Below are 11,470 nucleotides of genomic sequence, written 5' to 3' on the forward strand. Positions count from 1 at the left end.
ATCTTTTCCAGGTGAAGAAGGACCTGGAATTAGAATATACAACATTAATGACTGTGGTTTCATGCACTTCCACGGCGGCAAGTTGTATGGGACAAGTATCACAGGCCACATGCTATAAGAGTTGCTCATGTTCCCAAAAGGATTGAAACCATCTGTAGCCAACCCAAGCCTAACATTTCGAGGTTCGGGTGCGAAAGATGGGTACAACTCATCAAGGTGCTTCCACGCCTTACTGTCAGCGGGGTGCCTCATCACACCATCTTCCCTTGGCCTTTTAGAATAGTGCCATCTCATATCCTCTGCAGTATATCTGGAACTGTACAGCCTTTTCAATCTCGGCGTCAACGGAAAGTACCGCATGACCTTATGGGCCACTTTCTTCCCATTCCCACGATTATCTTGCCAGCGACACTCACCACAAACCAGACAGAATTCCAAATTCACATTCTCCTTTCCAAAACAGTGCACAGTCATGCTTGCAAGCATCGATGGACTCATATCCCAATCCAATACTCCGCAACTTTGCCTTCGCCTCATAGTTAAACTTAGGTAAAATTGTTCCGTCAGGCATAGCGTCGACTAACAATTCCAGCAAACCATCAAAGTAATGATTGCTGCACTTGTTAATAACTTTCAGATGCATCAGCTTCACCAAGAAGTTCAACGCGGAATACTTTCGGCAACTCGGGTACAGTTCACTTGACATCTCCTTAAATAAATTGTCATACTTGTCACGATGTTGAGGATCATCTTGGGGAGGATCATTATAGTTTCCAGCGGGAACGTCATCTTCAGCGTAAACATCCTCCAGGATATCCGCTATCTCATCTCTGTCATGATCTCGTACCACAGCTGGTGGCGACGACAGCGCCTCTCCATGGTAATGCCACACTTTGTAGGACTGTACAATGCCATTGTTGAATAAATGCATCGAAATTGATTTTATAGGCTGGAGCTTAACATTCCCACATTTCTTGCGTGGACAGCGAACCAAACCCCGATCGTTCAACTGATTTTTGGCGATATCGAAGAACTCCTTAACACCATTTCTATACTCCAGAGACCAACGATTCCTCGCACTCATCCAGCTCCTGTCGCTCGCCATCTTTAAGCGAAATAATTAAGAAAATATTAATAATTATCTTAAAATGAGGGAAATGATAGTAAAAGTATTTCATGACTGTTTGTCTCCCTAATTATCACTAACTGATAATAATATCCTATCTCTGGCAAAAATAATTATTTATAGGGATATTTGCGGCTAAATTACTCAAACTTACAACTTACTAACACTTAAATGACACGTGGCACCACATGATTGGTACACATTATTATTATTATTATTTTAAATAATTTTTCATAAAAAAAATCATTTTATATTTTTCATTTTTTTAAAATAATCCAATTTATTGTTTTTCAATTTAAAAGTAACAAAAAATAATTTTTTCTCATTTAAAAAAAAAAATCAAATTTGTTGCTTTTAATCAATTATTTAAGATTAAGTAAAAGAAATATTTAATCTTAAATTATTTCTTGGATTTTAAACAAAATTACTTAATCTTTAATTGAAAAAAAGTAGACAAAATGATAAATAGGTTGATTTTAATAATAATAATAATAATAAATTAAAAAATTTGAGGATATTAACAATAAAAAATTAAATTAAAAAAAAAAAATCTATTTTTCATACTTAATCTTAGATTGAAAAAAAATTTGAATTTTTTTTTTAAAAATGTAAATTTTATTTTTTGTTAAATTAAAAATTATTTTAAGAATAATAACAATGTGGACCAATCATATAGTGCCACATGTCCTTTGACTAGTCTACTTTAACATTTACTTATTTATTACTTTTAATTTAAAATTAATTTAATTATACATTAATTTCATTTTGTAATTTTTTATTAAATTCTTCAATTTGTATTGGATTATTTACTTAATCAATAACAATTTTATTATATTTATATTTTATTAAATCATTTATATTTTTAACTTTTTCAATTACAAAACATCTAATATTAATGTTAAAATTAATTATTAATTATTATGATTGGTAATTTTATTTTATTTAAATTATAGTTAAAAATTATTTTTTTGATGAATTTTTAATTATACTTAAATTTTTATTTAATTAATTATTAAAATTTTATTAATTTTACTAACTCCAACAAAATTTGGGCAGCATAACGACTATATTTCAAACTATCCCAAAAATTGAAAAACCTACAAATTAAACACATATATAACCAGAATATTCCCAGAGCAATATACAGAATATTCCCATAGTATGCACAACATAAACCAAGATTAATAACATATATCAAATCTTTTTATATCAGTAACATCAAAATAATTTATTTAGTAAATATTTATAAACAAATAATATTTAATATAAAAAAATATAATATATATTTTTTTAATATACATAATCTAATCTATTTTTTAATATACATATTAAGCATTAAAATTAAAAAATATACATACTCAAATCAGTTTTTTTTTAATAAATACTAAAATCATATTTTGTTTTTCATTATTAATCTCATTTTTCTAAAACTACACATATTTATTTGTTTTTTTTAACAGAAAAATATAATTATAATATCAAATATCACACACATACATATATATTAATCAATTTTCTAAAAAAATTTAACATTAAATAAACATATGTACACACACATTTACATATATACAAATAAACATATATACATAAACAAATATATATACATGTATAAAAAAAAAGACAAATTTAAATATGCATATATATATCCGGACATATAAATATATACATATATATAAACTGATATATATAAACTGATATATATAAATTGATATATACATATATATTTATATCTAATATATATATAATCACATATAAATATATATATAAACCGAAATAAATATATATATAAACCGAAATATATATATAAACTAACCTTTAGAGTTGTTCCACCGAGAGATTGGAGCTATAACACACCTGTTTATAGGGAGAGAATAACAAAAAAAATATACAATTACAAAACGAAATATAGAGAAAAAAATCTAAAAATGTTAAAAATTTTATCATTTGATTTACTAACCTTGAGAGAAAAGCTTCACTATATGAGTTGAGCCATTGTGGGATTATGGCTCACGGGGTAGTCGGAGAAATTCACACAGAGGAGAGAGAGAGAGAACCTTTTTTTTTTTTTCTTCAGAAAAACAAAACTGAAATGGGGAAGAAGGAGGCTACGGCGGGTCTAATATCGTTATGACTTTTGTCGGCGCGTTTCGTTGCGCCGGCAAAAGTCTAAAAATGCGCCGACAAAAGTATTTATTAAACCCTACCACAAAACGTCGTCGTTTTACTTAGTACGACTTTTGCCGGCGCATTTTTAGACTTTTGTCGGCACAACGAAACGCGGTGACAAAAGTATACCCACCTTCTTTCTTGAAAAAGTGCAAAAAATTTAAAAAACACGTTTGACTTTTGCCGGCGCGTTAGGTGAAATGCACCGGCAAAAGTCTGTGGGGTTTTATTTGAAAACTGATGGCACTTTTGCCGGCGCAATTTGGGGTTACGCCGGCAAAGGTATTGCCCTTTTGCCGGCGCAACCCCGAATTGCGTCGGCAAAAGTCACCTTTGCCGGCGCATAATTGCGCCGGCAAAAGTGTTTGTTTTTGCCGGCGTAATTCACCAATTGCGACGGTAAAAGTGGTTTTTGCCGGCACAATTCCGAATTGCGCCGACAAAAAGCTCGTTTCTTGTAGTGCAACAAAGATATAGCAACATAAAATGCTTATAAAATTTTTACTAGCCACTTTGTTTTATTTCCTCCTATGATATATTTTTCGTTGGTAAAATTTTATATGTGCATGTATATAAATATATGTTATAATATATATATATATAAATTAGTCTAATAACCCAACCAAACATACCCACCATCTTAAATCGTTTTTTGTTGTTATATATGTATCCTCTTTTTTGTTGTTGTTGTATATATACACATATATATATAAAAACACAGAAACACACCGTTAACATATATATATTTATAGCATTTTTTATTTCATAAAGATTAAAAATAAAAATCTCACAATACATATATACATAAAACATAGCACATTTTAGAGATATTTTAGATTGATAATGGCAGAAGAAAGATAGAGTGGAGTGGAGCACAGAGAGAGAGAGAATAAATGGCTTTAGTTTTTAGGATTTTGGAGAAGAACTTTCATAAAATGGAGAAAACGATATTTTATCGTTTTTCATTTTGCATTGTAAAATCTGGATATTGATTTGGATTTGATTTTACAAAATAACTTACCAATCACTTATTTTGATGAGACCCACAAACTTTAAGTTTTCAAAACTATAAAATTGAACCCAAATTAGATAGCAATCACACCCTCAATTTCTAAAATGATTTCACTTTTTAAAGCAGTGGGGTGTGAGGGTTTTTTATTTTTATTATTTGGGTGTGATTCATTGATTTGGGTTATTTATCTAAGAACTATAAATTTTGATTTAAACCATGAATGTTGGAATCAGAAAGATGGAATAAAAGAAAAAGAATAATTATTTCGATTTTAGTTAGAATTTTAATTTAATTTTTGTTTTTGTTTAAATAATTAATTTATAAAATCAAGGAAATTTTGGTCATATTTGAAATTATTTTGGCCAATTCAATAAAACAATTTTACATCCAAAAAAATATTTTTTTGTAAAGAGAGGGTCCATTTTAGAATTCAGCTTAAATATAGGGATTCAAATTGATATAAATAAAAAAGTGTGTATTTCATTTAACAAAAATTAAAGTAAACTTTTGTCTTTAGATTAAACTTATAAATTATACTCTATGTAAAAGATTTTATAATAATTGAAATTATTTCATTAATATTTCATTGTCAACATCTTAATACATAGTTGAAATTACAATAGATATGCCTACTTTTAGTTATAGCTGAAGAATACACCTCTTATTTGTTTTTTATGTTTCCTAAAGTTCCTACTTTTCAATTTAATACTCCTGTTTGATTTACAATTTAACTTTTTCTTGCATTATTTTTAAGTAAAATGATTAATTTTCTTAAATTTTATGTTTCACTCGTCTTTATATAAGAGTATGGTGCGGATTGTGATGATAAGTTTATATAAAAAAATAATAATATAATTGTAATAAAATTAGTGATATGGATAATATTTTGTTCGAGCAATAATAGACACATATTAAAATTATACATAATGATTGCCTGATTAGTCATTAATATTAGCATTTATATAATTTTATGTAAGATCTATCATTTTAAATTATGTAGTTACATTATTGTGTATAATTTAACTGCCTGTTTTTTTTGGTAGCAATTTGAGTGTGTATTTTGATTGTACCATTAACATGGTTAATTGAATTCTAAATGGGGTATTTATTAGTGATGTACATGGGGCGGGGAATTGGTGGGGAGTGCTCCCCCCGTCCCCGTCCCCATTTATATTTCTAATCCCAGTCCCCGCTTATTCCTCGTCGGGGACGGGGTGGAGAATTCCTTATTGGGGTGGGGAATCCCCACAGGGAACCTATTTATTTAAAAAATAAATTTTAAATTAAAATTTTAAAATAAAAATCATAAATTATATGTAAATTAAAATATTAAACACTATCCTAAATAAAGTTTAAAATATTAAAAAAAGTTACTAATATACTACAGAAACACATAAAGAAAGATATAAAATACATATAAAATATTATAAAAATATATAAAAATATAAACGGGGCCCCGTCGGGGTGGGAAGTGCTATCCCGTCCTCGCCCCATTTAACATTCGGGGATTGAAAGTTATCCCCGTTCCTGTCCCGTTTCCCATTTAGATGAGGATTCTCCGCCCCATTAAGGGTGGGTCCCTGCAAGGCCCGTCCCCATAGGGAAAATGTGCATTCCTACTATTTATACTCAATTTAGCAAATACTAAGACCATTCTAATCTTAGTTTCATAAGTTTTTTATTTTTATTTTGGCCAGAGACTTAGTTTCATAAGTTTATTAATAATATTAATTCTTCTCACATGATGTAATTATTAAACAAAATGTGTAAAACTAATTAATATGGTGATGATTGGTAACATTTAAAAAAGGTAGTTTTTTATTTGTCAATTAAAAATTTGACAATTAAACATAAAACAATATTTGGTAACTCTATTTTTATTTAATATTTTAAAAATAATTAATTAAAATTCATTAAATTTTGAAAATAGAATTTTTTTCACTTTGAATTTTTTTAAAATCGTTTTCGACTTTTCGTTTCTTTTTTTCTTATCTTCTTCAAATCAACACCTCATTTTATATTGTTAAACAAAAAATAAAAATAAAAATTATCAAACGCATTTATTATTTTTTATTTTTAAAAACAAAAAAAAATAATAATTACCAAACATATTTTTATTTTTTTAAAATAAAAAAACAAAAATAAAAATAATATTTCCATTTTTATATTTAAAAAATTCAAAACCAAAAATTTTGCAACACGACCTATGTATTCCCGAGACTGACTTTGACACTCGAAATGAATGCCTGGCTTAAGATATGTAGTAGTACTGCTGTATCAGCTGCTGAATACTATTATTAACTAATTAACCAATTAATAAAAGAAAAAAATATTACTTTATTTTTGCTGTCGTCTAGTACAGCACATGTCTAGGTTTCCGCATGAATTCATGACAATATGAAGGTCATGTTCATCAACTTACAAATAATTTACCATATGTGCATGCATGTTTCTTCCTTCTGATTTGTTTGCAAAACTAATTTATAAGGAAAAACTAATAGATTTATATATATATATATATATTTATATTTATCAAAAGAATCATTATATTCAATCAATTCTTTACCGTACCTCTAAACTAACTTTATCTTTAATTATTGTATTATCAGTTACCACCGAATAATTTCATCATAATCTTTTTGTTGCTTCAATTTCTGCGCTGTATGTATTATTTATTTTTAAGTAAGGTTAGACACACTCACAAAGAATAATAATCCTACTTAAAATGATATAGAACTACTAATTTTAACTACTTAATTTAAAATATTAGTGATTACATTTAAAATTAAAAATAAATTTAAAAATATAGCATTATTCTTTTTTTTTTTTTGGTGGAATATTTTTCTATAAAGACTTATCAGGGTGATAATTTTGATTTATACGTTTCTATATCTAATTGGTTGGTTCAATTAAACAAAAATATTAAATGACAAGTTAAACCTTGGATGAGATAAAATTCTCTATCTTGAAAAGAAAAAGATAGGATACGTACGTTTTAAATAGTACTGTTGAACATCTAAACTAATCACAAACGAGTCATTTTCAGAAAGTTGGGTGTAGGGAAGGTTTAATAGGCACAATGATCAAGATTATGACCCCTCCATTAATGTGTACCATGTATTTATGTTTGAAAGATTTGCACCATTGAAAATGAATTATAGGTAAAATTGCCACATGTTAATCTCACCTGTAACTTGAAAATTCTAAGACATTATCTTAAACAAATGAATCATTATATATATATATATATATATAACAGACCAAGTGGCAGGTTGAGGGATGACATTATTAAAGTTTTGATACTAATTTAAGTAAACTATTTATTTGATTTGTCATCATATAGATGTGTAGTACTGGGATATAATTTCATGTAGAAACCATACGCATACATACATTTATATATTAGATATAGGTATCATCAACCTTATTCAAGTTTAGTTTATCGGCAATCCCTTCTTTTTAGGTCTTCATTTGGTTGTGTTTATTTATATATACACATACGTACACTACAACTATCACACGTGCATATCTTATAGTCCACAAATTCAAATTTGCATGAATTTTTTAAGCAAATATAGTTCAAACTTATTGAGAGGATTAAACAGATCAAAGGGGGGACCATTTATCCATAGACAAGTTCTAGTCTTTCACTTTAAATTAATCAAATTAGAAGCCTTTAATTAGGTAGTATAGAGAGTAAGAACAAACCCTATTCTCATGGTTTCTTCTTTTCCACACAATCAGTCTACTTATAGTCATAATAATTATATTATAATATTATATACCGACCAATTTCATCTCCACGTCATCACTTCGTGTAGCTTACCTAAGCTACATCTTTACTATTTCGTTTAATCAAGAATTGTTTTCCAACTTTTGTCAACTAAAAACAAAAATTGTTTTCCAACTCAAGCGTATATCACGATCGAGTTATATTGATTTTCTTGAGAAAAAAAATGTATACTAGTCATATCACTTTGACAATGTATATATAATTATTTAATATCGAATATTAATGATCACGTCACAATTAAGTGATGATATATATAATTTATGTAGAGTACTGAAAATTATGGCAAACAAAAATTTATACCGTATAGCTCATCGATCTTATTTCTAATTTTCAAGTGAATCATCATATGATATTATTTTTTAATTAACCCTAGCTAGTATTACTTTTTCTTGTTCGTATTTATATTATATTTAAAAATACATGTGGTATATATGCACACATACACAAAAATTAACATGTATATATATATATTATATACATGTATACATAATACTACATGCGTGCGCGCTTACCCACACAACATTTATATAAAGGGGATCAATCTTATATATATAGTTATATATAAAGCATCATCATCAAGAGAGAGAGAAGGGGGAGCAACGTGTCTATGTTTGGCAGGCTCAGAGAGATTTAATTTTCTTTAATTATCGAGAGAATATGTTTGATAATTTAGGCAATAATAGAGAAAGAGAAGGGTTTCACTACAATAATTGCTCATCCGGGCCGAGTAGTAGTCATGAAATCGATCAAGATGGGTTCATCAAGGAGCAAGATCGGTTGCTTCCAATAGCCAACGTTGGGCGAATCATGAAGCAGATTTTGCCCCCAAACGCCAAAATCTCCAAAGAAGCCAAAGAGACTATGCAGGAATGCGTATCGGAGTTCATAAGCTTTGTCACTGGAGAAGCCTCCGACAAGTGCCACAAGGAGAAGAGGAAGACGGTGAATGGCGACGACATTTGTTGGGCGCTGGCCGCGCTCGGCTTCGACGATTACGCCGACCCACTCAAGAGGTATCTGCACAAGTTCAGAGAGCTAGAAGGGGAGAGATCTTCAGCTCATGGTGGCCAGACTAGTAATAGCAACAACAAAGGTAGTGGTAGTAATAATAGTAATAATACTAGTAATAATCATAATCTTGATCAAAATCATCATCATCATCATCATCATCACCATCATCATAGTCAGAATAACGACATCATCAATTCCAATTATATTGGAGGGTGTGGGGATCGATCCTGATCCTGATCATGATCACCAACAACATCATGTCCCTTCACATATATAATAGTACCAATACTTATACTTCACTCACGTTTAATGTGATTGAGAGGAGTAATAACTCTTTTTCAAGGCAGTTTTGAATGGTAATTAATCAAGATCAGTTTCCAATATCTCATGTATGTTGTATTATTTTGATTATATATATGGGGGGCTTGCTGAGTTGGGAGGGGGGAACTTGGGGATATTCAAATTAGGTTTTTTATAATCTGTATGTTAAAGATTAGATCGATCTTTCTTTTCTTCTTTGATATTTGACTACTGTTAATTAGTAGCTTATTAACTGAATTTGTGAACTGAGATTGTAGCCGATCATATATAGATCATCCTTGTATCTTTATTTCTTTTAAAATAAGAGATATATATCTCTTATTTATTATGGAATTTGGTCAAGTATTACAAAAAAAATATCTACATCTTATTTTGACCATTTTGTATAAATATAGCATTACATATACATAGTACTGTAGGATTGTGTATATAGATTAATCATCTTAAATATATTTATATTTGTTTTTATATAGAGGCATAATTTGAAAAATTACAGTATCTTATTCTTTTTTTATATAACCAGAATATATATAGTGGAAGGATATATTAATTCTGATAACGTTCATCGAAGGCTTAAACATTTAAATAAAGCCTCACTAGTGTGTTTTAAACTAATTCACAATTGATGAGATTACAACCGATCTGTTTGACATTATATTACTTAGGGTTTGTGGATTTTTCTATGTAACTACTATTACTGAATATTGATCATAAAATTAATACTAGTAGGACGCCAGATCCTTTATATAGAAGAGATATAACACATTTTAAGTTTAAATCAAACTTTTTTGATAATAGGCCTAGGTATTAATTTATTTGTTTTGTACTATTTTCACCTATTAATTTTATTTTTCGTCATTTCGTTTAATGACCTGAAATTCTTTTATAAAACTCATCACTAATCTTTATGTAATTTTACTTTTCAAAAGTACTAAAAACATATATAGAGGAAGGATGTTTAATTAGACAAAAAAAAAGTAGTTTTTGATTGAAAACCACTTAAGAGTTGTTTGTTTTGAGTAGTTGAGTTGTCTTGGAAAATGTAGAGGTGCTTAGAATGGAGGGAATATTAAACTCCAATGTAGAAAATGATTAACTTTACTCTTAAAATACATGTGGGACTCATACAAATTATTAACTTTAGCCTCTTAAAATTTGAACCAAACATAGGAAGAGTTTTAGATTCTCATTCCCACTTTTACTTTACCCCATACCAAACAGCCCCTTAAATTATATTTTATGGCCATAGTTTGTCCAAGATAAATATTATAACACAAGTATTTTACTTGCTATTGTTAATTTCAAGAGTTTGTATGTTCTTATTTTTTTTGTTTAAAAATAACAACTTGATAGTTACACCATATATTTACCGATAATTAAACGTTTGTCGAAATTTAAAGATTACATATGTGAATTTAACAAATTTATAATATATATTTGAATTTTCTCAGGTTAATAATTAAGTACTTTTACTTTATCAATTGCCCATTTTACTGATAAATGGAATCTAAAAATTAGATTCCATGCCCAGATTACGAAGTTATATAAGATGATGAAATCATATGTCTACCTATTACATATAATTTTGGCTATTTTTCATAAATATGTTTTTATATCATTATTGTGCAAAAATATAGGGACTACTTTTCCTAATTTGTATGAGATTATTTATTAAAGAGAAAATTAAAGTATGAGAAATACAATTGTTAAATAATTAGGTATTGGAAACTTAATTAAGAGTAAAACTATAAATTAACTTTTATACAAAAATATGGAAAACTAACTCCATAAAAGGTAATATTTTTTTAGAAAAAAGCATAGAATAACTTTTTTTGAAAAAAAACCATATTGTTGCAAACTTTATTAAAAAAATCCATATAAAATATAATTTCTTCTATAATTTTCTATACAAGCTGAAGTTATTAATGTATTTATATGTAACAAAATAAATGAAAAACACCATGACACTACCATGTCATCTCATCATATAAATTATTGCTATAACACACGTTATTAAAGCGTACATCAAATAAAGTAGCAT

General features: G+C 28.2%; 1 protein-coding gene across 1 annotated transcript; it reads left to right on the plus strand.

Annotated features, from left to right (window-relative positions):
* The first annotated feature begins 8,598 nt into the window (after nucleotides 1-8,598).
* On the plus strand, nucleotides 8,599-9,714 carry LOC133794772 (nuclear transcription factor Y subunit B-5-like). Its single transcript, XM_062232159.1, has one exon. The coding sequence runs from the start codon at nucleotides 8,755-8,757 to the stop codon at nucleotides 9,337-9,339; it is 585 nt and encodes a 194-aa protein (XP_062088143.1). The 5' UTR covers nucleotides 8,599-8,754; the 3' UTR covers nucleotides 9,340-9,714.
* The last annotated feature ends 1,756 nt before the right edge of the window (nucleotides 9,715-11,470 follow it).

This window comes from Humulus lupulus, chromosome 1 (genome assembly GCF_963169125.1).
Source record: "Humulus lupulus chromosome 1, drHumLupu1.1, whole genome shotgun sequence".
Lineage (NCBI taxonomy): Eukaryota > Viridiplantae > Streptophyta > Magnoliopsida > Rosales > Cannabaceae > Humulus > Humulus lupulus.